Raw genomic sequence first — 21,505 nt, 5'->3', positions numbered from 1 at the left:
ATTGTGGGGCATTCATCACTGGTGAATTGAACACTCAGATTTTTCAAAGGTGCAGATGTGGAGGAAGTTTTGGCAGAAAGCAGAAGTGCTCATATGGTGTATAGACTATCACTCCACCATGGGACTAGTAGCAGAGCTGACTTGTGTTGTGCTCACTTGAATGCTTTACTAGAGAAGGGGGACTAAAGAGAGTTAAACTGAGCAGTATTTTTAACTTTAACACAGCCTATGTCCATTGGTGAGGTTTAGGCATCACAATGTTCTTGCATTTTAGGAAACTGTAGAAAAAAATTGAAGCCCCACTCTATATAAAACTAACGCAATTGTTAAAATGAATAGTAAATACATTTAATTATATGCTCTTTCTCGTTTACTGTCACCTTTACCTGGGCTGACTCACCCTACATCAATTATTAGAGAAACTGTTATTACTATCTTTCTAGTCAAAGTAATAAGATGTGTCATAATGTTATGAGATGACTATGATGCTTCCCAGAATAATATGTATTAAATTCTGCTCCATCTTTAGGATTGCAATTTACAATCTTTAGATATGATCTTTACAGGACCATAATAATTATTTCTGTTCCATCTCATTATAGGATAAAAATGTGAGGTTTCCATTTTTTTTATTTTGTTTTTAGCAGCAGAAGTTTGTTGTCAAACTAAATTTATTCTCTTTTCATTTTTAGCTTTCTCACACAATTTACACTGGGGAGTTCTAATGCTTTACTCATGCCCTCACATATCTTTGTATATGACTATAAAGAGCTTATCTTTCCTTGTCAAAACGGAACTCTTGAGTGCAGACAAGTCAGTATCGATAAGTAATCTGCATGCATTTTATAAGTCAGAACGGCATTATAAACATGAGAGATGTTACAAAATTAGTTCTGTGCTGAGATACATGCTCCAAAAAATCAATATCCTGGAAATCAAAATGAAAATCAAGTCAACTAAAAACTCTAAAAACTGAGTTTTTTGCTCTGTTAGTTGATACTTTAGTTATTGAGCTTTGTGTGACTCAAGCATGCTTTCTACATATCCTGTAAATATTATTTCTAAGGGTATGTTAAATATTCCTATTGATGTTTTTGGGCTGTATTTTTTATCCTGCTTTGGCTGTTTTCTGCCTCTAATTCTGTCAGTTACCAGATTCAGTACTTTTTTTGACACACTGTAAAACATGGAAAAACAGCATTATACATAAGTATTCCATTTATATGAAAAGAAAGTTTATCAAATTATTTGAAGTTTTGGAGAAGAATATTATAAATATTTTGAAGCAGATATTTCTGCACAGTCCTCATCATAAAATTGTATATAGACAAGCCCTAAGGAAATTTATCTAACCTTTAGTAAGTTTCTTCCTTAAAATCCCAAATCCTTCCAAGATACAGTGAAAAATCCAATGGGGACACCAATTTATGGGGATTCAGCAATCAGCATTGGTGATAAGAAGATGTGAAAAAGACTGGACAGGGGAATAGTGTGAAGTGGAGGGGGTGAAAAGATGAGTTGTAAGGTGAGTATACTTTAATGAACCTTTTTATGACCCTTTATGGTTCAGCTAGCCGCCATTTTGCTGAATCAGTGTTGGAGAGAATTACAAAAAACATGCATTTTGGGAAATGTGGATTTTTGTAATATGCTAGTAGAATTAAATTCCTCTTGAATATACATTATTCTCTCATCATTACTAAGAGGTATAATTTTTGGACTTTTTTTTACTTAAATAAACAATAAATGTCTGTCAATGAGTTGTGTTATTAAATGGGCTATTGGTTACTACCGGCTAATCATTCATTTCTATGGTGAGATCACTTTGACATTGCTAAGGTAGTATTTGCATTATTGAGCTTGAAAGGGACTGGATCAGTCCTAGTCAGTGTTACACACATCTTTTCAAGGCAATAGGAGGCTTTGCAGTATTGCCATTCACTGAAAATCGATTAGCTGATAATCGAGGCTGCTCACACTGCTGCCCACCATGCCTATCTGATATAATACTGGAGATATAATATGTGCTGAGGTAAGAAAAAAACCTCTCCAATTTCTCTCCATCCTGTCATTTAGAATAACTCAGAGTTGTACTTTTGAATGACACCATTGGCTTTACTATGTTGTGTACTAGAAAATGGGAAAAAAATTCCAAGTGCGGTGAAATTACAAAAAAGTTCATTCCCACACTTATTTTTTGTTTGCTTTTTCTTTACTAGGAAGACACCACAAGTCTAGGTTATTTTTTATCTAAGTGGTAAAATTTTTTTCCAACCTTTGTTTAAAAACAAATTGCGCCATTTTCTGCTACCCGTAGCTTCTTCATTTTTCGTGATCTTGGGTTGAGTGAGAGCATATTTTTTGCATGCTGAGCTGATGTTTTTAATTATGTGATTTTGGTGCAGATACGATCTTTTGATTACCCATTATTGTATTTTAATGCAATGTCGCGGCGACCAGAAAAATGTAATTCTGACGTTTTGACTTTTTTTCTCACTATGCCATTTAGAGATCAGGTTAGTCCTTTTTTTATTTTATTTTGAATGGGGCGAAAAGGGGGTGATTTGAACTTTTATATTTTTTTATTTTTTTAAAACTTTTTTTTTACTTTTGGAATACTTCAATAGTCTCCATGGGAGACTATAAGCTGCTACAATCCGATTGGCTCTGCTACATAGAGGTGATGATCAGATTGCCTCTTTGTAGTAGAATTACTCACTTGCTATAAGTGCCGACCACTGAGTGGCGCTCACAGCAAGCCGGCAGTTACAATCATAGAGGTCTCCAGGAGACCTCTGGTTGTCATGCAGCAAGGGCGGATGGGTGATGGCCAGATTTCCGGCCAAGTGGCTGGAAGCTTGAGTTAAAATTACAGCAGCATTTAATGAGTTAATAGCCACGAGTGGATCGTGTTTCCTCCCGCGGCTATTCCTCCTCCGACATGTCCCAGGAAAGATGTGGGCGCACCGCCAGAGCCCACCTCAAAGGGAGGGAGCCCCACATCTGCGTAAATTTATGCCCAATGTTGGAAAAGGCTTAAATCAGCCATCAAGAGTGGGGAAATATATGGGCTCAGCGTGTGAGCCCACATCAAAGGCAGGGACACGACAGATTGCGCAAATATACGTCATTGGTCATTAAGGTTTTAAGGTTTGTTATGTCAAATAAGCTAAGCTCACATAAGGTTGCTATTGTATCACAAAACTTTTCTCTATTCATCTTATTTCTTCTATTTTTTATTGTGTGAGATTATGATGAGCAGAAAAAAATGGCACCTCTATTGCACTATTTGTTTAAACAAATATGCAAATATTATATGCAAATATTATTCAAATGAATGTCTATTTTCTTGCCACAGCACACAATATTATATCAATCGCTACCATGGATATAAATCATCCAAAGATTACATAGAGAACCTGATATTGTTTACATATTAAACACATATTTCTCCCATATGAATTACAACTTGTATTACATTTGACAATGCATATAGCAAGATATATCTTTGAAACCCAATTCTTTTTAACTTTGTAACAACAAAGCAGAATCGAAATATTGATCCCTGTAAAGGCTGATGAAACCGTAAACCAATCTCTTTGACTGTTCCTTTACAAGAAAAATCTCCCTATTAACTACACCAAATTGAACATCCTATAAAGCTATAATTTTAAACCAAATCAAACATCAATCCTGAGGGATATTAAGTCTTTGTTGTTGATGTAATGTTCCACGTTCACATTTTTGTTGTACATAACATTTTTTATTGAGGTAAATGGTCCCAACTGTGGATAGGGCCAATTTTATTATCCCATAGCTCCTGACATAATAACATTTTACACAGCAGTAAAAATGTGTAAGACACAAAAGTTATTTGATCGGGCTGCACTGCAGTAAATTTTACAAGGTTATTGAAAATAAGCCTATGTTACACCTGAAACTACACTATTAACTAAACACAAGAAAAAATATTTTACAAGTCAACATATACAGTAGTATTTCATTAATGTGAATACTCTGTAACACAACTCAAATATCAACTTTATTGAAAGGCACATTAAACCGTCAGTGGGGTGCTGAGCTACTCATCTGATCACGTTTGTTGGTGGTTTTTAGATGGAACATATTGTACTTTATCATAGTAAATTGTGTTCGAAATGACTTGCGTTTATTTGTGAAAAAATCAGAAATTTGGTAAAATTTTCAAAAATTTAGCAATTTTCAAACTTTTAATGTTTATGTCCTTAAATTAGAGAGTTGTGTAACACAGAATGCTAACATAATTTTTATCTGTTAGGAAGTTAGAAGGGTTAAACGTTAAACAGGGATATCTCATTTTCACAAAAAAATTTACAAAACCATTTTATTAGGGAACACATAACATTTAAAGGGATTTTGAGGGGTTTATATGACAGAAAATACTCAAAATTAACACTGTTAAAAATTGAACCTGACAATGTGTTCAAAAACACATTCAAAAAATGTATTAACCCTGCAGCTGCTTCATAGGAACAGGAACAATGTGGAAGGATAAAATGAACATTTTTAACTTTTTTAACTAAAATTTTACTTTAGACCCATTTTTTTATTTCCACAAGGGTAGCAAGAGAAAATGGACCCCAAAATGTATTGTGCAATTTATCCTCAAGATGCAGATATCCCATATGTGGGAGAAAAATTCTATTTGGGTGCACAGCAAGACTCAGAAGGAAGAAGTGCCATTTGACCTTTTGAATGCAAAATTTGCTGGAATCGTTAATAAACACCATGTCACGTTTGGAGTGCGCCTAATGTGCCTAAACAGTAGAAATCCCCCACAAGTGACCCCATAGTGGAAACTAGACCTTTCAAGAAACTTCTCAAGGTACTTCACAGAAATATATAATGTAGAGCTGTGAAAAAAATCACATTTTCCCCACAAAAATGTTCTTTTAACACAAATTTTTATATTTTATATTTATATAAAATTTCCTGGATCAATTAGCGGAGAGAATGTCGCATTTGAAAAACCCTGATGTGCCTAAACAGTGGAATCTCCTCACAAATGACCCCATATTCAAAACTAAATCCCTCAAGGAACTTATCTAGATGTGTAGTGAGCACCTTGAACCCCCAGGTGCTTCCTAGAAGTTTGTAACATTGAGCCATGGAAATAAAAAAAATAAATTTTTCCCACCAAAATGTTCTTTTAGCCCCATTTTTTTTATTTTCACAAGGGTAACAAGAGAAAATGGACCCCAAAAATTGTAGTGCAATTTCTAATGAGTATGCACTACAATTTTGTTGTGGAAAATGATTGTTTGGGTGCACGTCAGAGTTCAGAAATGAAAGAATGACGTTTTAGAACGCAGACTTCGGTCGAATTGTCTGTGGGTCATGTTGCGGTTAAAGAGTCCCAAATGCGCATAAACAGTGTAAACCCCCATAAGTGACTTCAATTTTTAAACTAGACACCTCAAGTAATTTATTTAAATGTGGGTTGAGCACCTTGAGCCAACAGGTGCATCACAGAATTTTACAATGTTAATCTGTGTAAATGAAAATATAAATATTTTTCCACAAAAATTATCTTTTAGCCCCAAATTTCTTCATTTTCACTATAGCTGGAGAAAATGGACCCCAAAACTTGAGAAATTTCTCCGATATACACCTATACCCCATATGTGGTTGAAAACTACCTGTAAGGCATAGTGCAAAGCTCAGAAGGGAAGTGTCAGGAACACCGCACTGCACTTGCTCACTGAGCCAGTTCGCGTGTCCTGAGTACAAAGACTGTGCACAAAGGTACCTGCAGAGCGGGCAGCAGTGGTGACAATGCATGCTCCAGGACCTGAAGCACGTGACTGCTGGGGGCGTGGCCTAAGCTCCACAGAGTTAGGAGCTGCAGGGAAACTCCTAGAAAGGTAACTACAGGACAATGTTACCAAAGGGCATAGACAGAGACAGAAACCAGATGAAGGTCAAAGCACGAGATAGCAATACAGTACCAAAGGATTAGACAGAAAGGACAGTCAGGACGTAGCAATAGATCAGAAATCCAGAACGGGCATTAGACGGTAGAATAGGGGTAACCTGTAATGGAGTAACGATAGCCAAGCCAGGAGGTCAGAACCAGAAAAGACAATTGTACAAAAACGAGAGACGGAGTACAGAGTGAAGGAACAAGCCCGGTCATACACGGGAAGCAAACAAACAACACGGAGTACACGCACACCAGGGGTCAGACACACCAGAACAGCAGTATAACTGACAGAGAATGCTAGTTTGGAGTGAGTATAAATACCCCTCCCAGATCCAAAGAGAGGCCGGCAAAAGTTAACCCTGTGAGAACAGGACATTAACCATGTCCTAACCATGACAGGAAGAAGTGCTATAATGGAATTTAGATTTTGATGGACATGTTTGAGGGTGCCACGTCACATTAGCAGAGTTTCTGGGGTGCTAAAACAGCAGAAACCCTCCATAGGTGTCACATTTTACAAACTATACCTCTCAATTAATTCCTCTAGGGGTAGAGTGATCATATTGACACCACAGGTGTGTCACAGAATTTTATACAATTGGCAGTGAAGAAGAAATTATTACAGTTTAGCCAAGAAAATTTTTGTTTTCGCTGCAGATTTTACATTTTCACACTGGGAAATGGGTACAAATGGCACCAAAATTTGTTTACAATTTCTGCTGAATGTAGTAATACCCCTAATGTGGCAGCACAGTACTGCATAGCACATAATAACAAGACTCTGGAGGGACAGAGTGATATTTGCCTCCTGGAGCACATATTTTCTTGGAATAGTTTGAGACTCCATATACAGAGACCCTAAGTCCGAGAAGAGCAGAATCCCCCTTAAGTGACTCTATTTTGAAAATCACACTCCTTTGGAAATTTACCTGTAGGTGTAGTAACAGTTATGACTCCATGGATGTTTTCAGAAACAGGCAGCAGCGAATGCTGCTGAGTGAAAATTGCAAATGGCCATTTTAGTGCCAAGTATGCTGTAGGGCCAATATGTTGTCATGCCCAGTATGTTGTAGTGCCCAGTTTGTGCTTCTGGAGACATGCATCCATTAATTAGACAGGCTCTCATTGCTACAGAAATGTCAAACATGTAGACGCTAAAGGGGGCTTAGGCTTACTGAGGCTCAGAAGGGAAAGAGTTATATGGATTTGGGAAGCACAGAATTTACTGAATTTCTTTTGGGGGGCAAGGAGCCATTTCAGTTTTCCATGGCTTTTGTACTAGCAGTAACGGAGAAGCCCCCTATATTTCTGTTAAAAGATGGCGAACTTGAGTAGGGAATTGCTTTTTTATGGATTGAGTTCAAGCTTTTATTGGGAACATTTTACATAACATTTGGGATCACATTTATCCTACGCTCTACGCTGAGCACTTACTTTGAAGTTTCCATCTAAATCTCTGAGTGACTTGATTCAGATAAAACCCCCAAGGGATCCATTCAATATAATGAGGCAACAGAGTAACTCTTGACTCCATCTGGTCTCTATTTAGTGGTCTCCTTTTCAGAAGTGCACATAACTGCCAGACTGCGTTCACCGTGCCTGCATCTGCCTCATTCTCTTCTGTCGGGGGTTTCATCTGAATCAAGTATTTCAGAGATTTACATAGAAACCCCCGTGTAAGAACTCAGCGCAGAACACAGGATAAATGTGAGACAAGCCTTACTGCGATCTTTGGGAGGCAAAATGAAAAAATCAACAAGAGGTGAAGAATTGGTTTTATTTATTTTTTTACGCCACACCTCGTGCGGTATAAGTGATTAGACGACTTTATTCTTCGGGTTGGTGCGATTACAACGATACCAGATTCATATTTTTTATGTTTGGCTACTGTCACAAAAGATGCTTTTTATTGCAAAAACAAGTTACAGCATGGTGTAACAAGATTGCTAACTCTGGTGTCCCGGATGTCGTCATGGTGACATTGAGTCACCAAAGCAACAATCGGCACCTTGTAATGACTTAATGGGGGTGCCGATAAGAGGAAGGCTGCTTCTTCGGCCTGCTTACTAAATGCTGTGATTGATAGCAAACACAGCATTTAGCAGGTGAAATTGCCGGGAACGGTGCTGGTACCACTCCTGGCAGTGATTGTCGGGTGTCAGCTGTCATATCAGCAGCAATAGTCTAAGCACAGCTACTGAGCATGCGCAATCGCCATGACGTATATATGCCTCATCGATCAGAAATTACTTATCAACCATGACGTATATATACTTCAAATGTCAGGAAGGGGTTAAAACTTATCGCTTGCATTTCCTAAGGGAAAAATAGCGAAGTGCTATTGCTAATTATTGAATTCGTAAATGCTCAAAAAGATATGAAAAAACTTTTATGAAACAGGTTTTTTATCTTTTTTTGCAATATGGTTTTGTTAAAATCTTTGAAACACTTAGCTTCTACAGCCTTTGTGAATTACCTGCTGTACGTAACAGACTGCAGAATAGTTTTACAGTAAATCTGCCAGCAAGTCCATTCTGACAACAGGGTTTACAACCCTTTTCTCTCTTCTACTAAGATCTTTGATATTTTCATGAATCAAATTTGAAAGTTCAATTGTGATTTGGTCATAAATTAGCTAAGAGGAAAATTTAGAAGAAAAAAGATAAAAGTTGCAAACCCTGCCATTAAAATAATCTCACTGGCAGATCCACCATTATCATAATCTGCAACCAGCTGTATGCTGTAATGCATAGAACCTATTTAAATTAAATTAATAGAATTGTATAATAAAATCGCCTTTTGCACATTTTTTGTAAGAAAAAATGCAAGGATTTAAATAAAGAAAAAACAATATCCAAAAAGTATTGCATTATGTACCACTGCTACATGCCCTCTGATTCTTTATGTACATATTTTACCCTGGAGACCATAGTTCTGGAGAAAATGATTGTGTGATACTGTATAAAAATGAGGCACCATACATTGAAGATTTTATTGAAGTACAAGGTCTCTGTGTGCCTCTGTACAAACTCCATGAACAATAAGCTTCTAGTTGTGGTGTTTAGAATTACCTCTGAGTCTGTAGTAAGCCAAGTGACTTGCAATTATTTGTTTCACGGATTCTTGTGGGCAAACTTTAACTCCTGTTGGAAAAATGATAGCTCTTTTTGTTCTTAGCCTCTTCAAGTCAAATAGCCGTTTGATTGTTGAAGCTTTAGATATCTTCTTAAATACATCTGGATTTGAAGGAGGTGATGCAGCATTATTTTCATGTTTTAACTTGTTGACAACTTCTGAAAAGAAAATATACACATGTTAATGTTCTTTTCTGAGATGGATACATCATCAAAAGTTTTTCCCAATGCTGAAACATTCACCAATCCCTGGGAAGCGGAGACACAAACACATAGATTAATGTACTTGCTATATGAGTTTAGTGATGTAGAGGCCTTAGCCTTTCTACGAGCCCTTACAATACCCAGATTGACTCTCATATTGGGCCAAAAAAAACTTTGGAAATTAAGGGGCAAAGCGCACTGCCACTTTATTACACCATTTAGTAGCGATCACCAGCTGAATTCCCCCTAATTAAAGAAATTACTTTAAAGTTTTTCAAAATGGCAGAATAATTTTAAAAGTTATTTGAAACATGATGCCCTGATAGAGTAGACAAGACTGGATGTCCTTGTTGTTATGCTTCTGTAAAATGCATACAACTGCATACTTGGTGATTACACTTACAAAATGACCAAAATCTCTTGAAAGCTACAGTTATTGTACTAGAATTTTTTATACTCAAGATTTAACACTTATCATCACAGAATTTACAATAGGCTGCCTTTGGAAAAAATTTAGGTGGGCACCATGAAAAATAGTGCATGTAAAGGGAGTGCAGAAGAAAGGATGCATAAATATATAATTGGAGAAAGAAAAACAAAACAGATACACCTACAAAATCTTGGCACGTGCAAGAAATAAACTTTTCATATGCAATCAAAAAATATTAAACAACAAGGAAAATTATCTAATTAAAAACAATTGAAACAGCAAAATAAACATATTTTAGAATGTTAAGAAAGCTAAAAATTAAACAGACCCAGTAATATGGACTAATAAAAAAATAGATTAACATATTAATATAAGCATCAAATAAGTATGTCATGAGATAACAAAGTATAAATTATAAATACCTAAACACTGAATGGAATGTAGATAAGAATAATATAAAAGGGGAGAACAGAAGTCCCCACATTAACTGCTGGTATTAAACATCTTCCTCAGGGGTGAACAGACTGTCATTCCCCGGATGATCGAGCAAAAACACTCGTTTGTCCGGGGAAATTATCTTTTGGCATAAAAAAAATTCCAAACAGGGCATGGGTGCTGAAAACAATGACATCCTATGTGCACAGAAGGATCTATTGTTAACTGCTCTGCTTGTATCAGAAGCATGGTCAACTTGTCTTAACATGCTTCTAAAGGACCATCAAAACATATAGCTGAGCGGGGTCATTTAACACCATAAATCAACTAATGTATACGATCCCTTATTCCCCTGCTGATTCAGTATGTTATTTCATTGATATCCGTTGACTCCTTTATGAGAATTGATACTTTTGGGGATTGACAATTGTTTAGTTAAAGTTGAAACCAATTAGGCCTCTTTCACACTTCAGTTTTTTACAATCAGTCACAATCCGCAAGGTTTTGAAAAAAACGGATCCTCAATTTTCTTTTGAGGATCCGTTTTTTTTTCCCCATTGACTTCCATTATTGGCGGATTCTGACGGATTGCCGTCCGTTGCTTCCTTTTTTTGCGGATCCGCCAAAAGTTGCTGTCCGTCACCATCCTCAAAGATTTCAAAACGGACCTTGCAACGTTTTTTTCTCTGGCGGATCCTCCAGACACTCATTTAACCCGAAATTCTTTCTGGGTGCCGGAAAAAAAAAATCTCTCTCTCTCTCCTTTTCCAGGCTGCGATTCCTTTAAAATTCTTCATTTGTCGGATCCGTCAAAAAAACGGACAGGTGGCATCCGTTGTCATCAGTACTAAAACGGATCTGCCATCCGTCCTTTTGGCGGATTTTGACTGATTCAAAAAACTGAAGTGTGAAAGAGGCCTTACAGTTGTAGTGCTATTAATATGAAACAAATAAAAGCATTTCCAAAATGCCTTTTACAATAACCTGTTTTGAGTATGTTTAATGAAAAATAATACATTTTCAACTTGTAAGAGAAGTTGCTCTAAATGAAACCTAGCAAAATATTACCCCTTTCCATGGTACCAGAGAAAAAAAAAACATCCATCTGGTTTCCAAAGAGTTTGTATAAGTGTATTATTTAGTCTAATGCAAAAAATATTAATATTTGATAAAAAAAACAATCTAGCCACCTAGGAATGCTGTAAGCAGGTAGTATAATATTTTAATTTATATTAATTTATATTATATTTTCTGGTAGGTTGCTTTTCAGTTATTGGGGATTGAAACGTTCAGAACTGGCATTCAATGCAAGGCATGGTGGATAGATAACTTTATGAGCTGTCAAGAATCATAACAGTTTGCTGCCTGAGGTGCAAGAAAATAAATTGCATTTGAATCTTCAGCTTTATACATCAGTGTTATTATATATGAATTTTGTGTCTTTGTAAAGTCTTGCTTTGCCAATCTTAGTTCTTCAGGGCTTCTTTATTCAGCAATGAAACAACTGTAGGAATTTGATTTACTCCCCACCATATGTGTTTCTATGATGCACCGTTATGGCATGCTTTATGGGCTATCACACTACTGTATTTTCAACAAACTCTTGTAATTAAAGGTTGTGAGAATGACATATCAGTTTAAAAGAAAGTGGATAGTATAGATTTAAAAGTAACTAGTCAAAGATCATTTGCTGATAGAAATGAGTGGATCTTTTGAAAATCAAATTCGTTTACTATTCCACCAAAATTTGATTTGCGTCAAATAAATTTGTCTGAATTTTAATACTGGATAGCTTATATTTGCTCGTAAAATACACGTAGGGGAGAGGATAGAGAGAATGAACCCTGATGACCATAAGAGCTTACACTATATGAGCGAAAGAGAGAGGACAAAGATGACTATAAGAGCTTATACTCTTGAGGCATTTGAGAGAGAGAACCCCACTGATCTTAAGAGCTTATACTTTATAGGTGCAAGAGAGAGAAAGTGGATCCTGCTGACCATAAGAGCTTAAAGGGGTATTCCCATCTCAAAGTTCCTATCCCAATATGTAGTTGGTGCAATAATAGAATCATAGAATCATAGAATCGTAGAGTTGGAAGGGACCTCCTGGGCCATCTGGTCCAACCCCCTGCTCAAAGCAGGATTCGCTAAATCATCCCAGTCAGATCTCTGTCCAGCCTCTGTTTGAAAACTTCCATTGAAGGAGAACTCACTACTTCTCATGGCAGCTTGTTCCACTCATTGATCACTCTGTCAAAAAGTTTTTTCTAATATCTAATCTGTGTCTCCTCCCATTCAGTTTCATCCCATTGCTTCTAGTCTTTCCTTGTGCAAATGAGAATAAAGTTGATCCTTCTACAATGTGACAGCCCTTTAGATATTTGTAGACAGCTATTAAGTCTCCTCTCAGTCTTCTCTTTTGCAAACTAAGCATTCCCAACTCCTACAACCTTTCCTCATAAGACAGGGTTTGCAGACCGGTCACCATTCTGGTTGCTCTTTTCTGAACTTGCTCCAGTTTGTTGATGTCTTTTTTAAAATGTGGTGCCCAAAACTGGACACAATATTCCAGATGAGGTCTGACCAAAGAGGAGTAGAGGGAAATAATGACTTCACGTGATCTAGACTGTATGCTTCTGTTAATACATCCTAGAATTGCATTTGCCTTTTTTGCTACTGCATCACACTGTTGACTCATATTCAGTCTGTGATCTATTAGTATGCCCAAGTCTTTTTCACATGTGCTGTTGCTTAGCCCTATTCCTCCCATTCTGTATATGCTTTTTTCATTTTTATTGCCCAGATGCAGTACTTTGCATTTTTCCCTGTTAAAAACCATTCTGTTAGTTGCTGCCCACTGCTCCAGTTTATTTATATCTTTTTGAATCCTCTCTCTCTCTTCTCTAATATTAACTATCCCTCCTAGCTTTGTGTCATCAGCAAATTTAATCAGTTTACCCTCAATTCCTTCATCTAAATCATTGATAAAGATGTTGAATAATAATATTAGCAAATACCTCCAATTAGAAATGCAGTATATTTTTTCTGATTCGCTATGTCTCTTTTCTCTTGTGCAGGCATTGCAGGACCTTAGGTATCCATGGTTCTGACCACTACCAACCAGCTACCCAATTGTCACTATGTCAGTGGTAGTAATCATGGATACAAAAGGTTCTGCAATGCCTGCACATGAGGAAAGAAACACAGTGAATCAAAAAGCTATACTACATTTGTTAATATTACACGTACTACATTTTGGGATAGGATCTTGGAGATGGAAATACCCTTTTAACCTCTTCAAGCAAGAGAGATAAAAGACTCCACTGACTAAAAGAGCTTAGACTATACACAAGAGTGATTTTGGAGATGGAAAACGACTCTGGCATTCAAACTGAGCTCCAGTGGGATCAGCTGATCTATGATGGCCCAGGCAGTGAGCAGAACTGCATAAGGTATGATAATCCCTGAGACGTAATAGCTGTAGGGCATTATAAGGAGGTTGAAATGACAGTGCAAAATGCTTTCTGGTGCTTCAGCAGTGTAGAAAATCATGACTGGGCATGAAGCCACAAATTTTAGTGAATCGGACTCAAATTTGAATGACCAAGAATCGATCTGCTCATATCTATTGCTAGCACAATCATGCAAGGCTCAACTCTGACACATCTGTAAGAAATCAGTACAGTAAGCAGTTGTTGAGAATCTTATGGAAATTACAAGCTCTGAAACAATATGGAAGGCAACCATTTTAGGAACCCTCAAATAGGATCTTTTACTTATTGGTTAATATACAAAATTAAAATATATAATCTAATTTATGATGTGCTCTGTTTGTCCAATGATGACAAAATACTATATAATGACATTAATAGATATAATAAAGTAAATGTGGCACAAGATAGAAGCCACAGAGATAGGTAAAGCTAAAAGAGTGGAGATAATATTCTCTCCGTGTAACCATATTAATGGTGTTTCTGTGAATTTTACTACATCGGTCTATTGAGAGAAATCTGATTTCCCTATTTGTCACTTGGACAATGATAAACTACAGCAGCACTTCTCTTTAATTTCTACAAGGTCAGGGAGTAGTTGTTGGGGATGGAGACATTACCATTTTTTTCAGTGTGTAGAATTGAAAAAGATTTGACTAGAAGTTGTTTATTATTTTCCTGCTACCGGAGTACGATCAGAATAATAAACATCCAGAAAGCATTTAATTTTATTTGTTGGTCTGGCAACTAAATATTTGTGTGTGAAACCACCTTAAAAACACTGCTGAGAAATATTGTCTTTAGTGGCTTGTACCAAAATTACATCTTATCACCTATCCACAGTATGTCTCATAAGTGTCTGACCACTGAGGATCTCATAGTTGAGACCCCTATGATTTATACAAATGGAGGTCTTGTGTCCCCCATTTGAACTGAGTGGTACTGTAGAAGCCAGACATGCACTTTGCAGCTCCATTTTGAGAATGCTGGAGATAGTTCAACACTCACAGTCAGTCTTTGTTAGTCCTATAAAGCATGAATGGAGTGGCCATGGCTAGACCCACCTACAGTCAGACACTCATCAGATATTCTGTGAATAGGATTAGGTTGTCATTGAAGACACCCCTTTAAAGGGAATCTCTCAGTAGGATCCACTTTCATAAGCCATCTATATGGGCATGCAGTATATAGAAAGTTGAGTAAAATAATGTCTTGAAATGTGTGATCCAATGTCTTATTCCAGAGAAATCTATATTATTTTAATATGTAAATGAGCTGTTAAGCTCTATAGGAAAGACATAGTTCTCCTCAAGAGTCTGCATCTAGAGCTCATTTTATACGAAAGGGGTTGTTACCAGTGTGAGACATGTAATGCCTGACAGTTTGATCTCCTGATCTACAGTACATATCTCACACTGGTAACACCCCTTTTCATTAAAAATAAGCTCTAGAAGCAGTTTCTCAGGGTGATCAGTGCCCTGCCCATTGATCTTAACAGCTCATTTACACATTAAGAAAAACATGAATTTCTCTGGAAAAAGATACTGAATTGCCAATATCATAGTATCATTTTATTTAACTTTCTATGACCTGCATTCCCTTATAAATCGCTTAAGAGAGTTGATCCGACAAATCAAACACACTCAGTAAATGACAGTTGATCCAGCCAAGGATCAGCAACAATCTATTGTATTTTGGAAAAAAAGCCATGAAGTCAGCTCACCACTGTGTAAACTCCTCATTACACAGCTAGCACTCAGCACGGTTCCAATGAAGCAAACATGAGTGACAACAGGAGGGAAGGATCCAGTGAGAAAGTAGCAGTCTAAAAACAACTTTTAATCCATTCGTTTAAAACATGGACGGCACAAAGTTGTCAGTCAAAAAACACATTGTTGTGAGATCAACGCGTTTCGACTTTGCAGTCTTCGTCACGATCACAATGTCAAAAGTTGAGACACGTTGATCTGACAACAATGTGATTTTTTGCTTGGCAACTTTGTGCCGTCCAGGTTTTAATATAATGGATTATGTTGTGAGTTCATTTTTCCGCTCACCATTGAGGTCTGATGAACTCCCTCCTCTGGTGAAGGAAGGTAGTGAGGCTGATTATAATCAAACACCTGGGCAGCTAGATGATGACTGGGTGGCTGGAATTGAGGACTGGATATAAGGCTGCCGACGCCCTTCTTCCTTGCTGGTGATTTTCCTGCTGGATTCTTGGAGACCAGTCTGATTCCTGCATCTCAAAGCTAAGTTTTTCTACTCTGCTTTGTACTCTTCAGTTTTGTTTTTGTTTTGCCTTGTTTTTTGAGAGTTCTGCCATCCCCGGCCGGGGGTGAGCTTAATTCCATTTTTGTCTCTGATCTGTTGATCTTTTGCTCTGTCTTCAGAATATACCTGAGTGCTGATATAGTCTTTTGAAGCCTAGCGACTTCAGGGCCTGTTTTTCCTATCAGTCGGTTGGCTCATTTTGATTGGGTTTTTGCGGATGGCAGACAGCAGCTTTCCTATCCAGGCCTATGTAGTTAGATTGGGCCCCATCATTTGCTCAACCTATCTTTCTATCTGTGTTAGTGTTTTCATCTTGCTTCACCGTCATTATATGTTGGGGGCTGCCTATTGCTTTGGGGTCTGCTCTGGGGCAGTTTAGTTTTTCCCTTTTCTGTCTTTAGGCTATCTAGTTCTCCGGTTGTGATTGAGGGGTCTAGGGCACCGTAGGAACCCCCCACGGCTACTGCTAGTTGTTGTGGATAGGTCCAGGGGTCTGCAATCCGATAGCTGCCAACCTCTCTGGTTTTTCTGGACTTAGCTGGTATTTTGTTTTTTCCTCCTTCGGTGACTCATCATAACAGAATCACCAGCCATACCGCAGATCCTAGGGTACTCAATAGCAGGAGAGAATTGTAAAGAAAAAAAAAGAAAAAGAAAAACGTGTCAGAATTTTTTTTTTTGTGTGCGTATTTTTTCCTCTATATCTCGAGGCCGTAGGGGGAATTTTTCTCTCAATGGTGATGAAGCAATTGTCTGATCGTGTGGAGCAGCTCGCTGCTGAAGTGCGGGGAATTTCCGCCTATCTTGCTCATTCACATGCGGCTGAACCAAAGATTTCCACTCCTGATGTGTTTTTTGGGGATCAGTCTAAATTCTTGAATTTCAAGAATAATTGTAAATTATTTTTTGCCTTGAAGCCTAACTCGTCGGGGAACTCCGTGCAGCAGGTTAAAATTGTCATCGCTTTGCTGCGCGGCGATCCCCAGGATTGGGCGTTTTCTTTGAAACCTGATGATCCTATTCTGAATAATGTTGATCGCATTTTTTGAAGCCTTGGGGTTGTTGTATGATGAACCTAATGCTATTGATCAGGCTGAAAAGACCCTGTTGGCATTAAGCCAGGGTCGGGATTCGGCAGAGTTGTACTGTCAAAAATTCCGAAAGTGGGCAGTCCTTACTACCTGGAATGATGGTGCCTTGGCAGCCCTCTTTCGGAAGGGTTTGTCAGAAACTGTAAAAGGTACTATGGTGGGATTTCCTGTTCCCTCTGGTCTTGACGATTCTATGTCATTAGCCATTCAGGTGGATCAGCGTTTACGTGAACGCAAAACTACACGAGAGATGTTGCGATCTGTTGAACAAATGTCTGAACCTATGCAATGTGATAGAGTTTTGTCTAGGGCGCAACGTCAGGAGTTCAGAAGGCGTAATAAGCTGTGTTATTTTTGTGGAGATGCCTCGCATATTATTTCTGTCTGCCCTAAACGAGAGAAACATTGTGCACACACGTTTTCTGTGGGTGGTGTTCAACCTAAGTTTCTTCTGGCAATTATTCTGATCTGCTCCCTGTCCACATTTTCCGCCAAGGCTTTTGTGGATTCAGGAGCAGCTCTTAACCTGATGGACTTGCATTTTGCTAAACATTGTGGATTTCCTATGACACCTCTGCGGACGCCTATCCCTTTGAGGGGTATTGATGCTACTCCTTTGGCGAAGAATAAACCTCAGTTTTGGACCCAGGTGGTAATGCGGGTCACCCCAGACCATCAAGAAAATTGCAGATTTTTGGTGTTGCATAATTTGCATGATACCATTGTTCTGGGGTTTCCCTGGTTGCAAATCCATAATCCAGTTCTGGATTGGAAATCTTTGTCTGTGGTGAGTTGGGGTTGTCGGTGTGCCCTTAGTGATGCTCCTGTTTTCTCCACCTCTCCCCAGTCGCATGATGTTCCTGACTATTTGGCTGACTTTTATGATGTATTTAATGAGAATGATTCTGCGTCTTTGCCTCCTCATAGGAGTTATGACTGTGCAATTGAGCTGAACCCGGGGTGTAAATTCCCCAACGGTCGGCTTTTCAATTTATCTGTACCCGAGCACGAGGCTATGCGATCCTATATTAAGGAGGCATTGGAGAAGGGTCATATTAGACCATCCTCTTCACCCTTAGGTGCTGGGTTTTTTTTCGTGGCTAAAAAGGATGGTTCATTAAGGCCTTGTATTGACTATCGTGCCCTCAACAAAATTACTGTTAAATATCAGTATCCGTTACCCCTGATTTCTGATCTATTCTCCAGAGTTAAAGGTGCTTGCTGGTTTACCAAGCTTGACCTCAGGGGGGCGTATAATCTTATTCACATTAAGCATGGGCATGAATGGAAGATGGCGTTTAATACTCCGGAGGGACATTTTGAGTACCTGGTGATGCCTTTTGGGCTCACTAATGCCCCTTCTGTCTTCTAGTGCTTCATGAACGATATATTCCGAGACTTTGTGGATACATTTTTGATTATCTATCTGGATGATATTTTGATCTTCTTCAAGAATTGGGACTCTCATGTGGAACATGTTCAGACTGTGTTCCGGATTTTGAGAGAGAATTCCCTGTATGTCAAGGGATCGAAATGCCTTTTTGGGGTACAGAGGATTTCATTTTTGGGATTTATTTTGTCTCCGTCAACTATTGAAATGGACCCGGCCAAGGTACAGGCCATTTATGATTGGGTTCAGCCCACTTCTTTGAAGGCCCTCCAGAAGTTTTTGGGTTTTGCTAATTTTTATCGGAAATTTATAGCTAATTTTTCTGGTATTGCCAAGCCATTGACGGATTTGACTAGGAAGGGTGCTGATGTGCTGAATTGGTCTCCGGAGGCTGTTTCTTCCTTTCAGAAGCTGAAGCGAAGATTCACTTCTGCTCCGGTTTTGCGGCAACCTGATATCTCACTCCCGTTTCAGGTGGAGGTGGACGCTTCTGAGATTGGTGCAGGAGCGGTGTTGTCCCAAAAAGATCCTGTGACATCTAAAATGAATCCTTGTGCTTTCTTTTCCCGAAAGTTCTCCCCATCCGAACGTAACTATGATGTGGGGAATCGGGAACTGTTGGCCATGAAATGGGCATTTGAGGAGTGGAGACATTGGTTGGAGGGAGCCAAACACCAAGTTGTGGTCCTTACTGACCACAAGAATTTTATTTACCTGGAGTCGGCCAAGCGCTTGAATCCTAGACAGGCTAGGTGGGCCTTGTTTTTCACACGTTTTGATTTTGTGGTCTCTTTTCTTCCGGGCACTAAGAATGTCAAGGCAGACGCCCTCTCTAGGAGTTTCCTTGCTGATTCTCCTGTTGTGACTAAGCCTGCTACCATCTTAGGCGAGGGGGTAGTTCTTTCTGCCATATCGCCCGATTTGAGACGTGCTCTGGAAGAGTTTCAGGAGGACAAACCTGAGCGTTGTCCCAGTGGAAAGTTGTATGTTCCTGACCAGTGGAGGAAGAGAGTGATGTCTGAAGTTCATTGCTCTGCATTGGCTGGTCATCCAGGTATTTTTGGTACTAGAGATCTGGTGAGTCGGTCTTTTTGGTGGCCCGCCTTGTCTCATGATGTCAGGAATTTTGTGCAGTCCTGTGGGACTTGCTCCCGGTCTAAACCTTGTTCTCACTCTAGTGGCTTGTTAATGCCTTTGCCGGTGCCCAGGAGGCCATGGACCCATATTTCAATGGATTTTATCTCTGATATGCCTGTCTCTCAGAGAATGACTGTTATTTGGGTGATTTGTTATATATTCTCTAAGATGGTCCATCTTGTACCATTCCCTAAGTTGCCATCTTCCTCAGAGTTGGTGCCTTTGTTTTTGCAACAGGTGGTTCGCTTGCACGGGATTCCTGAGAACATTGTATCTGACAGAGGAGTTCAGTTTGTGTCTAGATTTTGGAGGACTTTCTGTTCCAAGCTGGGAATTCAGTTGTCCTTCTCCTCTGCATTTCACCCTCAGACCAATGGGCAGACGGAGAGAACAAACCAGACTTAGGAGTCGTATTTGAGATGTTTTATTTCTGCCGATCAGGATGATTGGGTTTCATTTTTGCCCTTGGCCGAATTTGCTTTAAATAATAGAGCTAGTTCTGCCACTTTGATGTCACCTTTTTTTTGTAACTTTGGTTTTCACCCTCGATTTTCTTCAGGGCAGGTGGAGCCTTCTGCCTGCCCAGGTGTTGACACTGTGGTGGAGAGAATGCACCAGATCTGGGACCAAGTAGTGGATAAGTTGTCTCTCTCCCAGGAAAAGGCCCAGCGGTTTTCCAACCGGCGTAGGAACGTTGGTCCCCAGTTTAAGGTGGGTGATATGGTTTGGTTGTCATCAAAAAATATCGCTATGAAGGTGGCTTCTCCTAAGTTTAAGCCTAGATTTATTGCACCTTACAAGATTTTGGAGATTATTAATCCGGTCTCTTTTCGGTTGGCTCTTCCTGTCACATTTAAAATTCATAATGTGTTTCATAAGTCCTTGTTGAAGAGGTTTGTTGAACCAGTAGTTCCTGTGGTGGCACCTCATGACCCTATATTGGTTGAAGGTAACATGGAATATGAGGTAGAGAAGATACTGGATTCCCATCTGGCTAGACGGAGACTCCAGTATTTGGTTAAGTGGAAGGGTTATGGTCAGGAGGATAATTCCTGGGTCTCTGCCTCTGATATTCATGCCGAAAGATTGGTGCATGCCTTTCATCGGGCTCACCCGGATCGCCCTGGTGGCATGGATGAGGGTTCGGTGACCCCTCCTCAAGGGGGAGGTACTGTTGTGAGTTCATTTTTCCCTTCACCATTGAGGTCTGATGAACTCCCTCCTCTGGTGAAGGAAGGTAGTGAGGCTGATTATCAAACACCTGGGCAGCTAGATGATGACTGGGTGGCTGGAATTGAGGACTGGATATAAGGCTGCCAACGCCCTTCTTCCTGGCTGGTGATTTTCCTGCTGGATTCTTGGAGACCAGTCTGATTCCTGCATCTCAAAGCTAAGTTTTTCTGCTCTGCTTTGTACTCTTCAGTTTTGTTTTTGTTTTGCCTTGTTTTTTGGGAGTTCTTCCATCCCCGGCCGGATGGAATATACCTGAGTGCTGATATAGTCTTTTGAAGCCTAGCGACTTCAGGGCCTGTTTTTCCTATCAGTCGGTTGGCTCATTTTGATTGGGTTTTTGCGGATGGCAGACAGCAGCTTTCCTATCCTGTCCTATGTAGTTAGCTTGGGCCCCATCATTTGCTCAACCTATCTTTCTATCTGTGTTAGTGTTTTCATCTTGCTTCACCGTCATTATATGTTGGGGGCTGCCTATTGCTTTGGGGTCTGCTCTGGGGCAGTTTAGTTTTTCCCTTTTCTGTCTTTAGGCTATCTAGTTCTCCGGCTGTGATTGAGGGGTCTAGGGCACCGTAGGAACCCCCCACGGCTACTGCTAGTTGTTGTGGATAGGTCCAGGGGTCTGCAATCCGATAGCTGCCAACCTCTCTGGTTTTTCTGGACTTAGCTGGTATTTTGTTTTTTCCTCCTTCGGTGACTCATCATAACAGGATTAAAAGTTATT

At 39.2% G+C, this 21,505-nt stretch overlaps 1 protein-coding gene across 1 annotated transcript in view; it reads right to left on the bottom strand.

Moving 5' to 3' along the window:
• The window catches only part of IMPG1 (interphotoreceptor matrix proteoglycan 1), a 428,352-nt gene that overhangs the window by 347,667 nt on the left and 59,180 nt on the right, over nt 1–21,505 (bottom strand). The window contains exon 2 of the mRNA XM_073569420.1: nt 9,034–9,255. Within this exon, the coding sequence (XP_073425521.1) occupies nt 9,034–9,255 (222 nt within the window). The remainder of the gene's footprint in view (nt 1–9,033; nt 9,256–21,505) is intronic.

The sequence above is a fragment of the Dendrobates tinctorius genome, unplaced genomic scaffold (assembly GCF_039654945.1).
Source record: "Dendrobates tinctorius isolate UK_male_01 unplaced genomic scaffold, ASM3965494v1 ptg000024l, whole genome shotgun sequence".
In the NCBI taxonomy this organism is placed as follows: domain Eukaryota; kingdom Metazoa; phylum Chordata; class Amphibia; order Anura; family Dendrobatidae; genus Dendrobates; species Dendrobates tinctorius.
Note: the sequence above shows the minus strand (reverse complement) of the source record. Positions and strands in the feature narration are given on the sequence as shown.